This window comes from Amblyomma maculatum, chromosome 10, assembly GCF_055883805.1.
Source record: "Amblyomma maculatum isolate TAMU_Amacu chromosome 10, ASM5588380v1, whole genome shotgun sequence".
In the NCBI taxonomy this organism is placed as follows: Eukaryota; Metazoa; Arthropoda; class Arachnida; order Ixodida; family Ixodidae; genus Amblyomma; species Amblyomma maculatum.
Window position 1 is genome coordinate 12072127 of NC_139353.1, and position 23947 is coordinate 12096073.

The 23947-nt window shown below is 45.9% G+C and overlaps 1 protein-coding gene and 1 long non-coding RNA gene across 3 annotated transcripts in view; one reads left to right on the plus strand and one right to left on the minus strand.

Moving 5' to 3' along the window:
• Positions 1–23947, minus strand: part of LOC146175605 (uncharacterized) — an 85355-nt gene that overhangs the window by 59860 nt on the left and 1548 nt on the right. The window contains exons 2-3 of one of the 2 annotated variants that reach the window (XR_014701434.1): positions 22792–22942; positions 12843–13095 (exon numbers count right to left, since the gene is read on the minus strand). This is a non-coding gene — a long non-coding RNA (uncharacterized LOC146175605). Of the gene's footprint in view, positions 1–12842; positions 13096–22791; positions 22943–23947 lie in introns of those variants that run through there. The other variant, XR_014701435.1, reaches the window with a different exon arrangement.
• Positions 1630–15413, plus strand: LOC146175607 (uncharacterized). The gene is made up of 3 exons (XM_084582001.1): positions 1630–2046; positions 4532–4574; positions 14091–15413. Exons 1-3 carry the CDS (start codon positions 1991–1993, stop codon positions 14736–14738), a joined length of 747 nt encoding a protein of 248 aa, XP_084438127.1. The 5' UTR covers positions 1630–1990; the 3' UTR covers positions 14739–15413.

Below are 23947 nucleotides of genomic sequence, written 5' to 3' on the forward strand. Positions count from 1 at the left end.
TAATCTGATGGAGAACCCAGGCGCGTGCTGGAGCCGGCGCCGCGGGACGATGACGATGGTATGTACAAAAGAAAGAAGAAGATTATGGTATGTACAAATGAAAGAAGATCCGTGGAGGACTCACAATCTATTTAAGTTCCTTACATACCATGCGTTACACTACTCGCGCGCCAACTCTAATGATTGCGCCGTACGATCGCGGTATTCTTTCGTTGAGTGGCGCATGCCGGCCATACCATTGCAGGTAAGCAAGGCGGGAGAGGAGCTGAAATCTGCTTTGCCACTTGTCTAAATATTACTTCAGTAATTATTTTCTTCTGAAAGACGCAATTAATCGACAGCGGACTGTCGTAAAGCAAGGCATATACGTGTCCCACTATTTAATCGAAGAAAATCAAGGCGTTTTTTTGGCTGAGTGGTCGCACGCCTGCCTCCAATCTGAAGAGCTGAGCATGATTAGGTGGTTGCTCAATACTTTTAATTTATCTGATTGCTGGCGATTTTCGCGTTAAAAAACTGACATCGCCAACCCGACTGTTTTTGAGACGTGGGGCGCATTAAGCTTTCAAAGACAGCACATAAGAAAATCTTCGTTTACCATCCATCTTTGAGTGATCTGTCAAGCTTCGCTGAGTGTAGCTGCATTGTACAGACTAGTGCGTTAATAGCGCAGTTTTGAGAGCTTCATAGAAGCCTAGATTGAACATTTCCAACGGTCACCATGCTTTGTGCAATTGACGTTATGATTACACATTGGATTCTGTGTATATGGAAAGCACCCGTATGGACCTCATCAAGATTATCGAACCGTCACGAATGGCTTTTTTTAAGTAGGAAACAAATTGCAATAAGAAATTATAAGACTGCATCCATCTGAGAAGATCCTATTATCCGCATTAAATAAGACAGCTGTTACAATGGGCGTCAGAGGGTATGAATGCGTAAGAACCAGCAAATTGTTCTATACATTCATCGTTTATTAGGCCTACCTCCAATATTTTAGTTGTGAACTTTTACCTTAAATGCTTCGATGGGATTTTACAAGTGTTAATTTTCTGAACCATTTGTCACAGTTACCTTCTTAATTCCCTTTCGAACCAGAACATCTCCTCAAGAAATATACGTTTCAAAACCATATTGGAATGACGTACACAGGCACACAGAACGCTAATACAGCTTCAAAATACCATTAGTCGGTTTGCTGTCAGCAATGAGGACGTTGCATCTCATTGTAGGCATAGAGAACTCATTTTCGCAGTCACAAAAAAAAAATCAAAATAGCGCAGCCAGTACCACATTATAAACTTTATTTGCGCAAATTCCAAGACCACATTATATTTTAGATACACGCCGCTTTCTAGCTTTGCAAGCGAATATTTGCATCTTGCATATCAAATTAATTCAATTATTTTGCAAAGCCTTTACCAGAGATAAGCTTCGGAAACGTAGTCGTCAGCCGTATTGTATATTAACGACGACCGCATTTCGGCTTCTGCGGAAGGTTCGCATGATTATGCAGCTTATTATATTTAAGAAATCTTGGCTGCGCCTGACACTTGATTATTAATTAGCTGAATACAGAAATTTTACGGCCTCGGTGATGACGCATTACGATTTTGTCTGCTGTTAGGCACAGCAATTACATTTCACTTCGCTTGCAGTATATTTTTATTCGTCAGGGTTAAAATAATGCGTAATATTCTGCTAAGAAGTAGCTACAACTAAAATTATTCGTCATTTCAGGGAAATATTTACTTAATCCGGAACCTTCTAGCTAGAGACAGAGCTAAAAGAACGATATGGTGCCTATATAATTTCACTCAGCTTTATAAGACCCCGTCGAACCTTCTAGCTAGAGACAGAGCTAAAAGAACGATATGGTGCCTATATAATTTCACTCAGCTTTATAAGACCCCGTCGATCCCTCGGTGCGAAAGACAAGAGCAAGCAACGAGTTTCATTTTGACTTGCACACTGCGCGTTTAGGAAGATGACTAGGGTTGTGTGCGTCATGCTTTTTGGACTGTTTTGTGTCTACATTGTGCGGTGAGTATGCGAATCCAGCTCACGCCGTCAACGTGTACATTTTACGAAGCTTAACGCATTGCAGTGCTTCTGTGAATACGCGAAAAAGCCAAGGTATTTGCTAGCCAGAGGAAACAAATAGGTTTCGTATTGTTATACGTCATAAAAAGGAGACGATATGTTAAGATGGTTCATATACTATTTATGTAAAAATACATATTTGAACATGTATTTGTTTTCTCGTTTTCTAAGCTTTTGTTCTGTAACTAACTACCTGCGATTGACTGTGCGCCTTTATATATGCAAGTATGAGCAGGTGCATTGAATAATGCTTGCGATCATAGTGTAATTCGGCAAATGTATGCAATTCATGTCTTCTGTTCGCTGTTAGCAGTAGGTGGTTTTATTTCAGTTCCTTTAACTGCTAAAATATTTTGCGTTTCTCGAAACCCAGCGTCCAGTAGACATTGAATTACGTTTTTAAGACCAGATATCGTCTGATCGGCTTCAGAGGCCATTATTCTGAATGAAGCCTCGCTGTTAACGATAGACCAGATGAAGCAATTCCAAAATTGCAGAGGATGCTTAAACTTCTTGAAGACCGTGAAGGCGAAAGCTTAGAGCCGGTTGGACGTCTCGGCAAAATATTCACATCTTTCATTCACACTCCATTACATCAAACGCTCCCAGCGCACTCTTCAGTCATCACCGGGCATATTCTCCACATCCACTTCTTGAAGCTGGTTACAATGAGCCGCATTTCAAGCCACTGTAATCTTTTCGCCGTAGCGAACTTTCACGGTCTTCCCCGCCCGCTACTGGAGCCTGGTGCGATGTCACCCACAGCGATGCCGAATGGAGCTGAGAGTCCACAAAGCGACGAATGCCAAGAGGATTAGCGCGCTGCGAGCATGCTGCCGCCGCTTTCATATCCGTCAACTCTGTTTACCTCTCTCTCAGCTCCCTTAAACTTCACAAGGAGAATTGTGGACTCCTTCCCAGGACGTTGCCGTAAAGTACCAGTTAGCGCGCTTAGCTAGGTCACGGAAAGATGATGGTTTCAGTTCTAGAGTGGACACAATTATTGCTTTTCTCTTATTCACGTGATCATGGGACTAAGGCCACCTTTTGCGGACACCTTTTATGCAGCCTCTTCAGACAATTTTGGGCCTCAGAATTCGTATCGCTGATATCAGATAGCAGATACCGGGGCTGGCAAACACATTTTCCTTCCTTTTGTATATATAATAAAATAACCCCTAAAACAACAACCACATCGCCTTAATAAGGGCCGTTTGTCTCTCTCACATAGCTCACTAGGTTTTTTCGAACAAGGATTCATTTTATTTTGTTCGTGAATCTCCCTCGATAAAGCGCACAATGCTTTCATATAAGGTAAAAACATCTTTTGTGAAGAGGAGACTTAGTATTACTGATTTGCGCAGGATAAAAAAAAAAAGGAAACAACTGTAGCTTGCTCATTATTAGTTGGCGATTATTTTTTTCAGAAATGCTCGTGTGACATCAGTGCAATCTTATGAACCTGACGTGTTCTCATAATACAAACACAGATTTCGAACAATAGCCGCCCTGATAGCGCAGTGCTTAGGGCGCTCGACTAGTGTGCCCAACGATGCGGGATCGGGTTCCAGCCTTGGCGGTCGTTTTTCGGTGGAGGAGCAAAGCTAGCCTCCCGTATGTTGTGCGAATTCAGTAGGCTTAGTAGACTTCAGTAGATTTCAGTAGACCCTTTATAACCCCGACTTGTGTGTGTATTTGACGCTTTGAACATTCGATCTCGAATGCAGAGAATGCCCAAAAAAGACTATTGGCACTACGCACGCATATCGTGCTGAACTCGCTGAAGAATCAGGGCAAAGATTACCTAATGTTATGGCAACCTGCGATACTGAAACATTCACAACGGTCTACGTTGATTCCGCATTGGAGAGCTCTGCGTATGGCGCCTTTCATAGTGAAAACGATAACATCAACAATTTATATATGGCAATAGCGGATATATTAAACCCAATTGTTTTATGACAGTACCGCGCCGTTACCATATTACACAATCTGCTGCTGAAACTTCTCAAACGCACATCGTAGCTGCTTGATTTTAAAGAATCCTATAAACAACATGTAGGCCTATAGTAACCTCTCATTAACACCATGTAAGGACTATTGGGCTGTGAAAAGCTTCCCCATTTTGCAAAGTTTGCTTTCCCCCTTCAGCTAGCTCGCTTATTGCCGTCTAGATGATTTAAGGGATGGCGAAATTCGGTATACATTTGTGGCGTTTAACAACCACATCAGAAGGCACGCGGCCCCGGAAGCTCTTTGTCTTGCTGTGAAATGTCCATGTACCTACTGAAAGAATGATTTTATTTTTCAAGGGCAAATTTTCTCTTTGCTGGTTGAAAGATGGCGCGGCGCACGTTTTTTTGTATTGAATTTTCTTCACTCACTTGCAGAAGTAAGACCTCATATACTGCGCTTTCCATTTCAGGGCTATGTACGCGAACCAATACCAGGTTATTTGTGGAGGCCAGGTAAGACGGCCAATTAATTTTCAGCTGTGCATCTCTGTGAAAAGAATGAAGTAAACTAACTTACTAACTTCAGCCTCTACATGGCAGTTGAAATAAGTCCACCGCTAGATCATAACTTCACAGGAGGAGGTGAAGCGGGTTGATGTGGGCTTGCCTCACGGATTGCCGAATTTTTACAATATATGTTATATGTGTATGTACAAACCGGTGTTTCCAAGGTAGCTCTGCGAAATCACCTTGCTAGTGTTAAATTGTCGTCGTTGTTTCACATGCGTTGCCTTCTGTGGTCTGATCAAATCGGCTTTCTGACAAAACATTGCCCGTAGGCGTTTGTAGAAAATGTCGGCCTCGATTTGGCTTTTGGAAGTAGTTGTCTCGATCAATTTAGCCCTGAAACCATTTTTCCCCTTTGTATGAGTTACCACTTGGGTAAACCTGAACTTCAGGAGACAATGACTTGAAGCAAGAAGAAGAAAACAGAATGTGTAGCTAGGCATATGTCGCACTTGGCTGCACTGAGATGACGCTAGCTTACGTGAAGACGCGATCGAGTGGCGGCGCCGAGAACTCGTTATCAAAACGATGAAAACTATTTCTTTTGGGCGGCTTCAGCTCTGTTTCGGTTTGGTTATAGCGGTTCCGCATGGTAATAGCACTTTCAAGTATTGGTCGGATAAGTGTCTTATATGAGCCTTATTTAGTGTCTCGGCGATAATTAGCCAGCTTACGACGTAATTAGCCTAGTTCTTGTTGCAGCGCTTTAGTAGTGGAATCAATGCTTTCCGACCGAGACAGGTTAGGGGTAAATATGGGGCCAAATACATTGTTACGAAGCGGCAAGCCGATGAAGACAGGAGACAGAACATGACCGATGACGATGGTAGATGACGTTTAATGAATGTTCGCGGGCCTAGCGCGAGCGCTCCTTCCCGCGCCACTGCCCGCTTCTTCTTCCTTGTCGTCCGTAACATGACCCGGGGCAACCGAGTGATCGTCCCGATCGTGGACGAGGAAGTTTAGCGATGTTAATGATTTTATGGCATGATGATGGGCGTGTCTGGATGCTTGAAGAAGAAGAGAAAGAAGGAAGAATAGAACGGCTTGCCGGTACGATGTCTGATGCGTGGGTGATCCGCCTCCCTTGGAGCTGTCAACCGTCCGTCACCAGAGTCCATGGGACCGATGGTTCGAGGTCACGTCGGGCAGCTTGGGCGGGGGTTGCGTGTTCGTGTCCATCGGTTCCTTCGGGTCATTCGGGTCTTTCGGGTCCTTCATCTCGGTTCTGATCGGTATGTCTGTTCTCCTTGTCTTCAGGTCCGGGCTGGGGGCTGGGCGGTAGTAGTTGTTCGGGTCTGGGCTTGAAGGGCTGGGGCGAAGCTGCTCGGCGATGTCCCTGGGCCCTCGGTGATGGTCCCGGCTTGAAGATGGCGTCGATGCTCCAAGGAGAGGATGGGGATGCCGTACGCCGCACCTCCAACCAAATGTTACGAAGCGGCAAGCCGATGAAGACAGGAGACAGAACATGACCGATGACGATGGTAGATGACGTTTAATGAATGTTCGCGGGCCTAGCGCGAGCGCTCCTGCCCGCGCCACTGCCCGCTTCTTCTTCCTTGTCGTCCGTAACAATATCTATATTAGAAAGCTCGTTGAAGGTGATTGTCATTAACTTCGTAGTATCAGATAGAGGTGTTCGGTTGGTATAACAAGGTGGAAGTTTGGGCTTGCTTGTACATGACATGAAAAAAGTTTGGCAGCCATCTCGATGAGGACTTTGGAAGAACAATGGACACACGAGTTTCTGGCCCTACGGGGCTGGGACGGTAGGTCAACGCTGCTTGTGGCGGGGGCTAGCCAGCCACCGAATTTTATCTGTTGTAGGCCGTCATTGCACCCGCCACTGCTTCGGTGGTGGACGATGCCCGTTGTTCCGGCGCGCGTCTTTTTCTCCCTCTTCTTTTTTTCTTTTCCTTTCTATTTTCTCTCTTCCATCCGCACGAGGCAGCGGAGGTGGCTCAGGTACAGAGCCAGTAGCAGTTCCGTGCATTTTCTTTTCCTTCTTCCTTCTTCCACAACAACAACAACCATTGGCAGCCGCTGTGGCTCGGGCTCGGTATACCTGGGCCTTCTCGCCCGCCAGGCCGGAGCAGCCGAGCAGGGCTGCCTCCCAGTCCTCCCTGGTGGGGTTGGGTTTGGGGCGAGGTTCGGGGTTGATTGGCATGCGCATACTATGTGAAAAATATCCGAACACTTGTCCGCACAGTGCGACATTTTCCAGTACAGGCAGGATCAAAGTGTTTTAAGACTGCCAGGCACAGCAGCGTTTGGTGTGAAGACGGAGGAGTGTGCGTTCCTCCACCTTTGGAAGGCCCTTACAAGGCTTGAAATATATTGCATGGCCGAATTGATATAGCTCAGTAATTTCTCGAAAAGTGAGGATCGGATTGGGTTCGGGATCCGTATCGAAGGGGTCTGAAGGCGTTGCCCGGAGAGTGAGCGCGCGGCGGCGTCTTCTGCCGTTTCATTACCTTTGAGGCCCATGTGAGCTGAAGCCTATACAATCGTTTGAGACGCGGGGGCCCCGAGGTAGTCACTGTTTTGAAGGATACGGTACACAAAGAGAGGTATGTACCCCTATTTGATATTTCTGCAGGCCCCTTTTCTGCATGTGTTATGTCTTGAGCGTGGAATGTTAATTAGGGCATTCAACACGACTTTTTGGTGGACGACTATGGCCGTGTACCACCCCCGATGGTGAGAGCCGGAGGCGTCCGCGTAGAAGATTATGTGTTTGTTCCCATAGTGACGAGCCAGTGCCTCCACCCACGCAAGGCGCCTGCCGCTGTGGTTGTCATGGTTGTCACGTGTCATATTTTGCCGGAAGAGGGCGCACGTGCAGGCCGTACCTCCAGATTTCAGGAATGCGTACGCGCTCTTCCGTAGGTGTTGGGTGGTGGATGTGTAGTCGGGCTAATAGGCGGCGTCGCGACGGCGTGTTTGAAAGCCTTGGCCAAGTGTGCCTCCAGGAGCTCCGCGAATGTTTACCACCCCCAGGCCCATGAGAAGCTGGTTGGATATGTTGATCGGGAGATCGAGGGCACGCTTGCACATCTTTCTGAGAATCATTTCGACGGCGTTCTCTTCAAACCTGCGCAGGTGAAGGTAAGGAGTCGAGTAGAGGACTCGACTGGTCACGAGTGCATGCGCCAGCCGCAAGGCATCTGGGCACCGTAACCCCCCGCGTTTGTTGGAAACCCGGCGGACCATCCGGCCCACCTGGTCCCCCACCTTGCGCAGTTTTGCTAGTGTTGTATCAGCCCATCGATGTTTGTGGATAAGGAGACTAAGTTCTCTAATCTCATCGTGTTCGGGTATCGGGCCGCTGACCAGGGATAGTTTCATTTTAGTGGTACACTTAGGCGACGGGCAAATGAGCACAAATTCGGATTTGAGCGGGGAGCACTGAAGGCCGCAGCGACGGGCGAAAGCGTCCACGATCTCCGCCACTTGCTGCAGGATGGCCTCAATGCCTCCAACCGATCCATGTTTGGCCCAGATGGTTATATCGTCAGCATAGAGAGCGAGCTAGGTGCCTTCGGCCTTCAGCTGAGCCGGGAGTTTCATCATGGCGAAACTGAAAAGTGACGGCGAGAGGACCGCGCCCTGTGGGGTTCCCCTCGTTCCCAGTTTATTTGGTCCGAGTTCCTCGTCTTGAATTCTGATGAAATATTGTCGATCCAAGATAAATTGCTTGATATGCTGAAGTGTGTTATGTCCACAGTTCATCTGGGAAAGATGTTTCAGGATGATTTCGTGTGTGACATTGTGGAAAGCCCCCTTCAAGTCAAGGGCGATTACTGTCTTATCACTGAAGGGATATTTGACAGCGTTGAGAATTTCGGTCGGGTTAAAGCAGAACATATTGAGCAGACCTCTGTGGGCGGAAACCGAACATGGTGTCTGCGATTGTATGTTCATTTTCCAGAAACCCAGACAGCCTGTCCCGCATATGGTCTCCATCTGCTTTCCCGGAGGAGACGCTCAATCTATGTTGGGTTCGTTCTGGTGGTGTGTCCGTATAACAGTGAACTAGCGTTTTCCGCTGCGTACTCTTCCTTTATTCCTTTATTTGGTGGAGGATTGCAGGGAGTACATAAACAGCCAAGTCTGGGTCTCCATAGTTACCGCCAAATTGATACTATCGCTATGCCATCCGACGCGACGCCTTCTACAGCGACACAACCAGCTCCCTCCATCGTCATGAAGCAGCCTCGGGATCTGGGTATCGTTTGCGGCACTGACCACGTCGACTAGAAGTCTGGCTCTGAAAGCGATGTCACATCCTGGGATATGTGCAAGGAGAATTAAGCTTAAGGAGAACCAATGCTGCTTCTGGAGGTGACGCTTCATTGACGACCCGGCCCGAAAATCCTCTGCTGACCCTCGCTCATCGCCGCATTCATCCGCCGTTCGTGTCGCCGATGGAAGCATCGCTGCCGTCGTGAGACTGTGCACTGAGCGCGTGAGTTTTTCTGTCGCAAGACCCCTGTTCTCTTCACTCTCATCGACCGCTGCCTTCACGACGTGATCCTTGGCATCGACTTTTTAATGGCCCATTCTGCCCTGATTGACTACTCAACTGGTCTTCTTCGCTTAGACCTGCCCATTTGCTTCGAAACCACCGATATCAAGCCCACCTCCGATCCGCCCAATATGTTCGTCTACTGCCCAAAACTGCTATTTATTTTCCGTCGGCCCCGTTCCCCGCAGTTCCTAACAGCACATACGTCAATTGCCCAATTACCGATGTTCTTCGTCGCAACGTCATATTTCCTCATACCGTCGTCACTGTCACTGCTAGACGCACCTATCTCCCGCCCTTAACTTCAGCCATTCGACCCAAGTTTGACGCCATGGCATCACACTCGCTGATCTGTTTCCTTCGGCAGACTCCGAAGTCGCTGCCCTAACGCCTCAGCATCTATTGGAGTGGCATATATCGGCTTCTTTCCATTTGGTCATTTTTCTGGCATGATATCCACGGATGTGTCGGAAGACCAAGCCCGAGCTCTCTCTGACCTTTTGCTGTCGTACAGTAATATATTTGATTTCGGGGACCGACCATTGGGCCAAAAATTCGTTGTGACCCATCGCATCAATAGGGGTGACGCCAGCCCCATTCACAGACGGCCTTATCGTGTCTCCCTTACTGAACGGAACGTTACACAGAAAGAAGTTGACAAAATGCTGGTGCGAAACATTATTGAGTCTTCCTGCAGTCCCTGGGCGTCCCCTGTAGTATGTCAAAAAGAACGACCAAAGTTGGAGATTTTGTGTTGACTATCGCCAACTTAATCAAGTAGCAAAGAAAGATGTTTATTCTCTTCCACGAATTGACGATGCGCTTAACTACTTGCATGGTGTCAGCTTTTTTTCTTCCATCGACATGCGTTCAGGCTACAGGCAAATTGCCGTCGACGAACGGGATCGTGAGAAAACCGCATTTGTCACCCACGACGGAATATCAATTCAAGGTGATAACATTTGGCCTCTGTAACACTCCTGCGACATTCGAGCGCATGATCGACTCGCTCCTGCGTGGCTTAAAATGGACATGTTTAAGCTACTTAGATAACGTCGTCGTTTTATCTCCCACTTTCGCAACCCACCTGGATGGACTTTCTACTGTCTTAGCCGATTTTCGCCGCGAAGGTCTTCAACTGAACGCCAAAAACTGAAGCTTCGGCCGGCGCCAAACCAAAGTCTTAGGTCATTTGGTTGATGCGAATGATGTGCAGCCCGACTCTGACAAAGTTGGAGCCGTGCGCGAGTTCCCTACCCCGCGTAGCTCAAGTGACGTGCGAAGCTTCCTTGGCCTTTGCTCCAACTTCCGCTGGTGTGTTCGGAACTACACAGACATCGCTTGTCCACTTACCTCTCTTCTGCAGAAAAATGTGCCTTTCCCATTGGATTGTGACCAAACCTACGCCTTCATAACGCTTATTTCCGCCTTCACTATTCCACATGTTCTTGCGCACTTCGATCCTTCTGCACCTACCGAACTGCGCACCGACGCTAGCGGCTATGGTATTGGTTCTATCCTTGCTCAGTACCAGCATGGGTCTTTCCGCATAACTGCTTATTCCAGCCGCCTGTTTTCGTCCTCTGAGCGCCATTATTCAATTACAGAGCGGGAAAACCTTGCACTTGTTTGGGCGCTGACCAAATTCCACCCTTACTTGTTTTGGCGGTCATTCTGCGTAGTGACAGACCATCATGATTTGTGTTGGGTGTGCTCAGTTAAGGACCCCACTGGCGGCATAGGTCGCTGGGCATTCCGAATACAAGAGTACGCATTTACTGTGGTATACAAATCCGGCAAATTGCACGATTACGATGACTGCTTGTCCCGCCATCCCGTAGATCCTCCCGATTTGTCCGACCATACTGATGGCGACGGCGTTTTGTCCATCTCGGGCTTTATCAATATCATCTCTGAACAGTATTGTGATCTTGCTCCTACAACCAATTATTGACCAGCTGATCAAAAGCCCCGATCCTTCCGCTAGCTTGTTTGTGCTCCATAATGAGACATTATACCGATGCAATATGCGTCCAGATGGCGCGGACCTTTTACTGGTTGTTCCCGCTCATCTGCGCTCTACTGTCCTCGCCCAACTTCACGACGTCCCTACAGCAGGAAACCTGGAAGTATCACGCAGGTACAACAATGTGCAGCGCCGATTTTTCTGTCCTGGTCTCTACCGCTCATTTCGTCGCTCCGTCGCCGCTTGTGAGCTGTGTCAGCGCCGTAAGACACCCTCGCTTTAACCTAGTGGACCCCTGCAACCAATCCAAGTGCCCTTTTAGCCGTTTTATCGTGTGGGCCTTGATATTCTTTGGCCTTTTCCCACGTCGACTTCTAGAAACAAACGAATTGCTGTGGCAACTGATTATTCTACCCGGTATGCTGTAACCAGGCAATCCCCACCAGCTGCGCCTTCGGCGTTGCCGACTTTCTTCTGCATGGCGTCATCTTGACTCATGGCGCTCCACGTCAACTGCTCATAGATCGTGGCCGCTGCTTCCTTTCTCAAGTGGTTCATGACCTTCTCCGCTCCTGCGCTACTCGTCACCAATTCACCACGGCCTACCATCCGCAAACGAGCGGTCTTACTGGGCGCCTCAATCGCACACTGACAGGCATGCTGTCAATGTATGTGTCCGACCCCAATCGTGACTGGGACGTATCTTTACATTTCGCAACGTTCGCCTATACTTCCTCACGCATTGACACCGCCGGATATTCTGCCTTTTATCTACGTTTTGGCCGTGACCCTTTACTTTCCTTCGACACCTTGCTACCTCTTGACAACGCTTCCTGCTCTTACGCTTCGGATGCCATCGCCCGCGCTGATGCCGCCCGCCACATTGCTCGAGACAAGCTTGGCGCGTCTCAGCGCTCTCAGAAGTGTCGTTACGACCTTCACCACCATGACGTCCCCTACCCTCCTGATTCCTTCGTACTCCTGTGGCTTCCGGCCCGCAGTGTGGGGATGTGCGAGAAATTTCTGCATCGTTACGTGGGCCCTTACCGCGTCTTACGGCAAATAACCGATGTGACCTATGAGATCGCCCCTCTACAGCCCAAGTACCCTTCTACAATGCCTCATCCAAAACTTATGCATGTCTCCCGTCTGAAACCGTATCATTCAAGTTTTCTTGTGTAGGACGCACCGGTACGGTGACTTTCCCCCGCGGGGGGTATTGTTACGGCGTGTAGTATCGAGACGACGACAACGTGCTGGTGTGGTGTAGTGAAGAAGACGGCGCTCAAGCTAAGCTGGGTTCATTTTGGTGGTTTGTGCCTCTAACAGTGAACTGCCGTTTACCTCTGTGTACTTTTCCTTAACAATATATTCACTATTCGAGAACTGACTGAGTTGCAGGTTACAAATTGCGAGAGTTGGGACCAAAACTTGAAAACCAGTTCACTAAATGTGGTAGTTAGGAATAGAGTTATGTTTGATATTGGTTTTGAACAAAGCACGGTATCAAAAGCCTTCGAAAAATTGATAAATTATCATCAATTCGAAATCTTTTAACTAGGTGTGAACTCGACAAGTTGTGTTTGTGTGGTCAATCACTTTGTGAATTCATCCTTATTATTAGAGAGAATGTTAATTGGCTCAAGTCACACCATATTGTGTCTGTACATTATTTGCTACTGTATCTTGCAAGGATAAGGAATTTATGACATCGGCCGGTGGTTGTAAAGATATTTATTATTACCTGACTAATGTGATGCAAGGTCTATCTTTCCGGATGAGGATCTATGACCTGAGCAAGTGATAATTTGAAGATTATAGACAGCTGGAGTGAAGTCCATAATGCGTAGCGAGCAAGAAAATGTTTAGGACTTCTTCATGTCTCTAATGTTCTTTTATCAAAATTTAATTTCAGATGTCGGTCCCCTTCTGTAGCAACTGAAATAACATTTTTGGTGCAGGTTGAATGGGCGCTAGAGAAAAAAAAAAGAATTGAATGATTATTGAGGGTGAAAATTGAGTGCAAGCAAGTACGCGTTGAAGCCATCAGAGTTTACAGGTCGATCGCTAGTGACTCCATTGCTCTACCAGCAGGACGCACAGGAGTCGTCACGAGGCTTAATTGTAACCAAGAAATTAAGTTTTTCAACAGACTTCACAGCTGCATGCCGCAAAGGAGGCATTTAGTCGACTTGAATGTTACACATAATAGTTCACCCTCTGCTTCACTGAAGTTAGCAATCTGTGATTGTTTAAGGAATGTTTTATCCGCTATGCCAATGAGCACATGATAAGGGTAACATATATCTATTAATGTTAAAAGTTTCCTTCCTACTTCCATGGGAATGAAGTGTTCGATATACGGGATTAGATACCTTCAAGATACGCTACACGAACACTCGCTTACACGACTAGTCACGCTAAGCCTTCCCAAAGTATCGAACCCATAAGCCAATGCATCAATAGGTACAAGCCAAATGCGCCAATGCATAATTTTGAGCATTAAAAAAGGTTTTCAATCCCAAATTTAGGGTAAATTTTAACGAATTTTTTCCTTTAATGCATTCAGATTTCCGAGGCCATAGCCATCAAAACTTGGCGCCATGTTTGGTGGTGAATCGCGGTGTATCAAAGCATCGCAAATTCTTACCTAAAAAAATCTTGAAAGAATTGCATTTTTCTTGCGAGAAAGGTGGCTGTATTGGCAGCATTATTCGTTTTGTTGCCGAAAAAACGCAATTTCTCATTACTGTTAAAACTTTTTTTTTTTTTCAAATTGCGATGATCCATGTCATATATGGTACCCTTTTTTACTATATTGCGGAGATCTATGTCAGACATGTTATGCTAAAGATGAACCTCACTGATACAATGAAAGGAGGCTTGTAGGGTTACACTAGTTATGAAGCACAGAATAATCCTTTTAGAACTGCATATAAAAGGTTTACTTATTTTTGTGATTTTCCAGTGCGACCCTAGCTCAAGCAAGCATTACTGTGAGATTGGCTGCTTCTGTTATCGAAGGACGGACAACCCACAACAGGGAACCTGCGGGAGCCCCAGTGCGCCCATCTCTCCAAGCCATCGGGATTCAAGTCAAACGCAAACACCTAATCCAAAGCCAGGACCACCTCCACGACGTGCATACTCTCATCAACCACTACCGCCATGGAAACCTGACCTTCCGCCAAGACCGGCTTCACTAGGGTCACGTCCGTTGGCTACAAGAGGAGGACCACCAGGTGCACGTCCCCAGTTTCCAGTACCAGGCGTGCCAACGGCAAATCTATCACCTCCAAGATTACAATCGCCAGGGCCGCACCCGCTGCCTCAAATGCCATCCGTTGCAAGTGCACGCCCAGCACAAGGCGCAAAAGTGCCATGGCAAACCCCACAGTCACCAATACATGCGGGGTCACTGCCAAGTTCTCCAGTACGAGGATCGCGAGAGGAAAGCCCACGTCCTCCAACACCAGTCTCACCACCGAGACGCCCACTTCCTCCGGTGCCAGTACCGCAACCTGCACTTCAATCTAATCCAAGATTAGGATCGCCGGCACGGGTTACATCACCTGAAGAGCCAGAGGAAAGACCTTATTTGGAAATTATTAAATAGGACAGCGGGCTTGCCGCGCGAGGGTAAGCTTGTCTTGGATCTGGTCCAAGGCGAGCCAAGACATTAATGAATTAGGAAGTGGGAAGGGGTAATATTGGAAAATTGTATAGTGTATGAACGTTCACACAGACAGATAGGTTGACGCAGTGTTTTCGGCAGTTCGCATAATCAGCGTGGCCTGATGACGCATAAATATGTCACAGCCGAAGATAAAGGAGGTTAGGTTGAATTGTGTTGAACTTTGCGCAAGAAAGGAATGGATAAGGTGGATACTTGGGAGTGCGGTGATGGAATAGCCTGTTTCGAGGATGTCGCAGTGCATGCTTATTTCTGTCCAATAATCAAGTGTCTCCAGTCCGGGCGATATGTATGGCAGGGGGATTGCAGGTGCCAGTTCGTTACCAACTATCCCATGCAATCATAATGGGTGTCGGGAAGAATTAAGTCAGGGCGCCCATCAGCTCTTCGCAAAGGTCAGAGGGAAGGCTGCCTGTTTTAACGGCTGTCATATATGCATGAGAATCTGAGTAGACGTTGTATGCATGTGTTTTAGGGGTTATCTTGTGGGAACAATGGGCCTCCAATCAGTATATTGCCTCTTTTTCTGTTGTGTCATTTCTCGAAGTTGTATGCTGCGAGAGAAATAAAAAAATTCCGTTCATTCTTTTTACGGCATCATGTTGATCTGTACTACTGATTTCTGCATTATGATTAATTTCTAGTGTATAAATAGACAGAATGAGAAAATGGAATTACAAAATGACTGCTACCGACGTAATACATTGCTGATGGGGCACCACCACCATAATAAAAGAGGTATATTTGTGCCAAAGCGGCGGTCTTTTTTTTATGAATTGTTTCGCTAGCCTTCTGCTTGCTGAGCCAAGTGGGGTTGACGACGAACAGTGGCGCTTCGACGAAATAAAAGAGCTCAGTTTCGTCCAAGGTTCAGTATTTTATAAATTTAAGCCTTAGGCTTATGCTCATCGAGCCAACTGGTGTGGGCCATGATGAGTAAGGCCTTTATTTTATGAGAAGGGGTGTTCTTCCTCTGCGAAATAATGTCCTTATAAAAGATCAATGGTTTTGATCCGAAAGACGATGCAAAGCAAGAGATGAAAAGTGTGCTGTATATCCATGGCTTACTTCTCAGGGAAGCATATTAACATATGCATTGTGTATTGTGCTAGCAATAAAAGCATCACTTCCGCATTTCACCCACGTTTGCTTTTCACTACAGTCTTCCTCACGAGCGTGCCTCTGACTAGTGGTAGTTGGCCGGTTGCATGGCCATACACTAATTGGACGGTTGTTTTCCTGACAGTGCAAAAACTCATGTGATGGCCACATGAGAATCACATCCACTAGAACTCTCTTGTCCAGAATCAGACACGACATCACAGGGCACACAGACACGTTCTTAAGACTTCGTTAAAGAGGAGCTGTATATGTATGTAGGGTTGTCTTTCACAAACATCGGTAGTTTACGACTCTGTGCCAAAGTGTATGCGCAATCCCAAACCGAAACAGGTGAGAAAACCGACCCACTAGAGAAGCTAACTAGAATCTGTCGTAACCAATGTAAATTGTTTCTCCCTCCGTGTGGTTTTCTATCGCGATTTTTCCTGCCCATTCAGAAACAGAAAAGCCAGTCTGTCAGGATGGTTTATGCAAACGAGCCTCACTATATAGAATTCCCATTAAAATCACCTCTTGAATACAAAGGTGCTGGGCATAGCTAACTTCTTTAGGGTGGTTTCGCAAAGAAGGGGGGGGGGGTGGGGGGGGGGGGGGGAGGGGGTTACCCTTCGCTTCATTAAACTTCAAAGCCTAAATTTTTTTCTCAACCCAGCAGTACTATGCCGAAAGCGGGGGACGCAACGCAGGATGCCCTTAGTTTTCTGTACGGTGAAATGAATTTGCGCGACGCATTCGCTGAGCATATAATTAGCAGGAAAGCAGAAAATCAACAGGCAAAAAAAAACTGAAGGGGGACTATTAAGCTCGCTTTTAAGGGCGTGACGAGAGAATCCTAACTAGCGTCCGTTTGCCGGCTCTTCACTGGGACCCTTGTCCGCGTACATGGACTTGGGCACTCACCCTATTACTAAAACAATTTGTGTCTAATATCTGAGACATACTTTTTAATGCGCAGCTTTATGTGAGAGGCGAGCATACATACTTATCAAGCAGGCTGGTACAAACGTGCCAGCCTGGTCTAGCGGTAGAGTATCCAAGCGTGCCTTTGTTGCTTAGGGACAGAGTGTCGCCCTACTAGAATGCAAGGGCCCTGTGAGGTTGGGTACTGGTCTTATCCTGCCGTCTCAAAAATGAGGCACGAGTTTCCAGCTCCTGGCATATTTGTCACGCCATGTGGCGGCGTGACGGCAGACAAGCCGACGATCAGTCAGTGTTCGGCCGTGCAAGCCACTAACTTGCTACCTGCCAAGCCAGCCATACCAGTGAATTTGAGCTCACATGCAACACCGACGGAAACAAAATAAGTCGAAATTAATTATTTTTAAAACTGAAACTTTCTTCTTTTAAAGTTATAGCAAGTAATACCTTTTGTTAGGGAAAGGTTCTCAATATTTTTATCAATCACTAAATTTTGAAGAAACATTAAACGAGAACAACAAAAGGACGAAAGCTACACTACAACAGCCACACTATGTACGTACACCCTTCCTTAAAAGCTTTCAACCCGCCGGTTTACTCCTGAGTAACGCTAGGCCTCTGGTTCGTAATACATCCTCACCGCTGTGGCCATTCCAAAAATAAGAATACCTTAAGTCCTTTCCCTTGCAATGGGTATATGAGTGCCACAAATCTGCAGGAGCCCCGCTACACGGCTTAAAAGCAAACCGTCGGGGTCTTTTGACAAGCCTACTTAGGAGGATAAAGATGGACACAAATCTTTTTTATTTCTCTTCAAATAGATAAATTCCAGTCCGTAGAGCAGGGCTGATGAGATCTGGTTGGTTAATATTAACCCAAATAATGGAACAGACCACGCATACAGAGAGCAAGGAAGGCTGATGCGGGCCGGTTGGCATGCACTTATGTTTGCCCTTTATCTCCCATTTCTAAGCGGCGTTTAAGCGTTATTAATCTGGAAGGTTTCAGAACGTTGAAGATCAACTCCGGCGTTTTTTCGAAGCAAACAGGTATAAATGATATTTACATCAGAAGTTGTCAACATCAAGGTTATAGATATGCCAAAAAGCACAGTTTTGGATCCTTTAGTTTTCTCGCAAAGTAATTTTAAATATAGCGCCCTAGGACTCGCAACTCGCCCTGCCGAACAAGTCATTTCTACGGCCAACACTATGCTTGATGACGTCACAGTTGTGAAGGAGTGTTGAGCAGACGATGGCGACAATGCAGCGGCCGTACTGGGCGCGGATTGCTCGGTGTGGGGCAGCTTGTGCTGTCGTGCACGATCTTAAGCGGTGTCCCTGGCGCGACGCAGGTATACAACGGCTCTAATCTGGAACAGCCGGGAACAGCAAAGACACCGTCGACAGCTTGCTTTGCAAATATATAGATCTTGGAATCATCATCTTGCAGTTTTACTTTACACTTAATGCATTTCTTGCAGCAATGGATGGTAGGTATAGTATTTTGTAGTTAGGTTCACGAATTATTCGGCAAAAAATAACACACTTATTTAGCAACGGTTTCCCAAAGACAAGAAGCTTCCCAGTAATTTGAGTCGAGCAAGCCAGCTTCCCCTCTGGAACTGAGAACGCGTGTGGGCTCAGAAAATTTCACGATGGAGTCGTAGGGTGCTACCGACAAAGGATGCTTCTGATGGAGGAGTTTGGCCTCACGAGTACAACGTGACATTTTAAATTGAATGCTGTGTTGAGAATCTTTCCGCACAAGACACAAGCTGAGCCGCTTGCTACAGTCCGTCGGTGACGGCACTGTGGCTCTGTGGCTTTCCCTACCCTTCAGTAACCAAACGCCGACATCGCCGCTAAATTTTAAAATGGATAGTCGTAATCAGCAGGTTTCTTGTCCGTAGCATGCAAGACTTAAATATAAATTTGAAAGCCTTTTCGTTCAGAGCGCAATCATTTTCGCAACATATCGAAGGCCCGAAAATTTCGTGTCTGCTCAAATATTTATATATCACGATTGCCATTGTTTGTTTGATCTGCGAGTGTTTGTCAAATGCGCTCCATCCCAATCTTATACTTCTTGTTATTTCCTTTTCATGGTCCGGATCTGCGGTTACTACCTGCCCTAAGTAGACATATTCGCCTACTACTTCCAGTACTTCGCTACTTAATCTAAACTGCTGTTCCTTCCCGAGGCTGTTGAATATTACCTTAGTCTTCTGCATATTGATTTTCAAGCCTACCTTTCTAGTTTTCTTGTCTAGGTCATCAATCATTATTTGCAGTTCATCCCCCGAGTTGCTTAGCAAGGCAATGTCATCAGCAAATCGCAAATTACTGAGGTATTCTCCATCTACCCTTATCCCTAACTGTTCCGATTCCAAGTCTCTGAATACTTCCTCTAAGCAAGCTGTGAATAGTACTGGGGAGATTGTGTCTCCTTGCCTAACACCTTTCTTTATGGGTATTTTGTTACTTTCTTTATGCAGAACTATGGTTGCTGTGCAGCCACTACATATATCTTCCAGCACTTTCACGTACAGCTCGTCTACTCCTTGATTTCGCAATGCCTGCATCACCACTGAGGTTGGTGGTAAATGCCTTAAATGTTCCATGTGGCAGGGGTATTGCTGCTGTTGGACCCCCCTTCTCACTCTCAGTGAAGCAGATTTTTGTGCCGGTATCGACGCAAGAAGGGGAATTTGGACTCGCAGTAATGATCCATCGCCCTCATATACGCCGGCCACTTGCGTCAGGATGTGTAAGTGAATAAATGGCTTAAGAATTCTATAGAATGCTTCACACAGCAGTAATTTAGCCGCATTCAAGATCACTCCCTCGTTCTGCCCTGATGCGTGCCGAGTACTGCTAATGTTTTCTTATCGTTTTTTTTTTTTTTGTTGTTGTTGTTGTTGCAACTGAATGACGAGTTCTGACTGTCACTGCCCGATGACATTGCGCACAACTCACCGACATCAAATATTATGTTCCACATGGTGCCGTAGGAGAAAACGATTGACATTCACACAGCTCGACAGAACAGCACCGAGTGCGTGCGGCTCGGGTGCACGCTTGTGTCATCATGTGACATCACACACGACACTGCCCCCGCCCTCCCCGCGCGCGGATGTTTCAATTTTGATGCAGTTTCAGCAAGTTTCTGCTCATTTAAAATTATTGCTTGCATGTTGTAAAAATGAAATAAAGTAATGTGATGACCAAGCCTGCAGAAATATCACTCGGCCATTAACTCAATACGGTCATAAAATCGCAGGAGCTGCCCTTCAAGCGGTGAACCTTCATCGTCATCCGGGCTGCGTCCGCGTGTCTAGAAACTCATGTTGTGCGTAATATCACGGAATAAATTAAATTTAAATAACAAAGATTTCAAGTTAGATAAAAGGTCGTCGCATATCTGAAGAGAGGAAATTTATTTTCCGATTAGTGTTATGTAACGAATCATTTGCATATTTTAGGCAGTATTCCAGTCTAGGACCTTTTTGTTGCAATCCAAGCATGCTACCGACTATGACGCGTGAGCAAGATCACTTGCGTGAGGTACAGGGCGGAGGGGGCGAGTGACGTGTGGAAATGCGCAAATCTGTAGGCTCTTTTTGATTCCGCCTCACCCAAGGCTGTGCGTTGTCCTCCACGAAAAATATTTGTGGATTGCAGTAGACCCAGGTGTCGGAAATATGACGCAGGGCAGCTTACGTCAACCTGACATCAGTCCCGATTGACGCAAAAGCCGCGTCTTACATTTGCTACGGAAATTGCGTGTACATATAATAAGACAACTAAGACGTTAGTGCTTCACCATCCTTGCTGCTATCATCGCGCATTGCGTGGCTGTTTTATTATCACACCTTCGGCATTAGGCGTTTTATTTATCCAGTCATTTCTCCTTACAACTTTTTGTGGTTATTGTTACCACTTGGTTTAGATTCTTTACATCGTTTGGTTATCTTTCTAAGCATGGCATCATTGCCAAAAGTTTGTCCACATGCGCGTTCCTTCTCGCTATTTGACAGACGATGGTGGGGTGATACAGCTAAGCACCTCGTGTGACGCCTCAATTGTTTTTTCCTACGCTGAATTCATTTTGCTTCCTCTTGACCTACATCACGACGAGGTCAGCGTTGCTCGATATTTCTTTCCTATCACATCTCAAGGTTTTTCTTTTTTTCTCCACTCAACGCTTCTGCTCTCCCCCCCCCCCCCCCCCCCACTCTCTCCCGCAACTTTCTTCCCCTTTCCTGACAACGTACGTTTCTAGTCACTCTTGAGATAAGTTAAACAGAAATTGTTACTTCAGGCTGAGCGATCCACAGAGATGGTTGCTACGCTTTCTTTCCTTTTTTGTTTCGCTCCAACTCTTGTTCTGAATAAATATCTTACACCATGATCCACAGAATCAGGGCATAAAAAAGCCTGGGTTCTTCAATGTGCGAATGCTTGACTCACATAAGCAAATGTGGGAATTAACGGATCAAATCTGCATGCACACTGTTTATACACCCGACGTTGAATAGTCTAAAATGTTGTCCAGCATCTGGAGCTCATTATCTTTACACACGTCCCAAATTTTGTACTCAAGTATTTTTGTAAGTTGTCTTAATTACTATGCGGGAGATATGGGCGAGTTTTGAGCTTGTAAATGTAGACTCGTCGTAATTTGCTGGCTCGCAGCTGCCGTGCAAGTTAAGTAACGTTCTTCTTCTTGCGAATTGTTCACGATAAAGTAAATCTAATAATAATTTCAATCCCCCTTGTACTTTCAACGGCTCTGAAACCATGGAGAAATACACTTTTCAAACTTAATTGTATTCATAAGAAGAAGAATTGATCCCCTAACTCACTTTAGAGGCCACGCTAATGGGGTATTGAATATATTATATAATCTTCAGAATTGTTAAAGTACGACCTCATCTATTTCTCGCAAGCCTTGAGGTATCATCGTCGCTGGTGACCTGAGCCCCGTTCTTCTACACGTTCGCCATTGTGTCTGCTTAGAACAGGGGCTCTAGCACAAATCCCATTGCCACCTCAACAGGGTACGCGTAGAGTATGTCTGCAGCTGAATATGGTCTCAGAAGTTTCAGAAATGCGGAGGCTGAGGGACGCTAAGCAGCCCGCCCCTACGAGTCGAGAAAGAGCGAATTAGAAAAAAATATACACACCCCAATTAGAACAACGACACTGCAGAATGGAGAGACGGAGTCGTCAAAAAGAAAATGGAAAGACGAAGAACAAAAAGAAACGCTAGAAGAAATAACGAAAAAGACAGCAAGTGGAATGGAAGTGGGAAGGGAGAAGAAAAGTGCTTTTAAAGGATGTTTCAACCCAGGCATTACTCAGTCAACCTGTTTTTCTGACATATCTTTCAGCCTCGTGTGGCACGCATAATATATTTTGACATTTACTGGCTACAATATAATTACTGGGAAAAAAATATACATATTAAGGTGCAGGAAAACAGCTTCTGTTTCAATGCCTTAAGGGGCCCCTAAAACGGCACTTTCTACCACATTTGAACGAGAACATCTTCGGCGCCTGGTTGGGTACTTGAAACAGAAGAGGAACACTTATCACCAACCTAATTATTTATTAAAACCCGACGTTTCGGGACCAACTCGGTCCCTTCCTCAGGGGCGACTAAAGTTCGAGGCCCGCAGTAGCTGGCAGCGGCCTACGCTTTCCCTTTCTCCACACGTGGCGAAGTCGCCCCTGGGGTAGGGACCGAGTTGGTCCCGAAACTTTGGGTTCTAATAAATAATTTAGTTGGTGATAAGTGTTTCTCATCTGTTTCCACCACATTCTAGAGCAAGAAATCAATAGACGTTGTCGTTGATAGTATTCGAGTCAAACTGTAAAGCTTTGCTTGGAGCCGACGGTTTAGAAATTATTTTTTAAACATTGCTACTTACGGCCACTCGCAGTCGACTAGGGCGACATGCTTTTTCCACCCAATGCTGTCGAGTGAAGTCATCAGGTCACGCTGGGTGCGCCCACACATTCGACACTCCCAAGTGACGCGGACCATCACGGCTTGTATTCTTAATTTTTTCTTCTTTCGCGCTGACGTGCATTCAGTTGAAAGGGGAGAGGAGGAGCGTCATTTCCAATCGCCAATATTTTCGGTGTTAGTGATGTTAGCTTAATATTCATTTTTTTTTCTGCGTTGAGGACATAACCGATGGTACATCTATTACTTGAGCGCGATTTCTAGTGTTGGTAATTAGATTTTCATGGGGCCTTCAAGTGTCTCGTCTGAACACTGGCGTGTGCTTTTCAACAAGCTTCTAAACCGGATACGTTAATATTTTTTTTCTTTCAAGTTCACTAGCAAACAGTCGCGTACGATACTTCTTTTCAAAACGAAGCGCTGACTTGCTTAATGTCAGCCAGTCAGTGAATATTTTTTTTATTTGCTGGAAATCACTCCTTCCTGCGGGTGGCAGAGACAAAACACATGATTGCCTGACGACGTCTCTGCCCCCGTAACCACGTTAGAAAGATATAAATGGAAGCAAGAGCAGAGAGCAGAGTTTCACAACCTTTCCGTGTTCCGAAGAATATATATTGTTTGTTAGAAAAGAAATTTCATTCAATTGCATTACAAGCAACAGGTTAACTATTCTGAGGCCAGCATTGCAACGATATAAAAAGCCAAACAGGACCTATTTTCTCCTGCGCCATGCATAATTGACTCAACAGTATACAGAAGTGCACCTTTGAATGTTTTCAATTCTATGAACATTCCTGCCACAGCTTTAAAAATCATTAAAAAAAAAGAAAAAAAAAGCATTACAAGCAATAGGTAAACTATGCTGAGGCGAGCAAAACAACGATATGAAAAGCAAACAGGAACTATTTTCTCCTGCGCCATGCATAATGAACGGAACCGTATACAGAAGTGTTCCCTTGAATATTCTCAATTGTGTGAACTTTCATGCCACAGCCCAATAAAAAAAACATTGCAATTAATGCGAACGTTCTTGCGTAAGAGCATTTCTAGAAATTTAGTGGATGCTGAAGACTGCACAACGTTTAGGGTTTGGCGCCAGACACCAAAAGTTATTT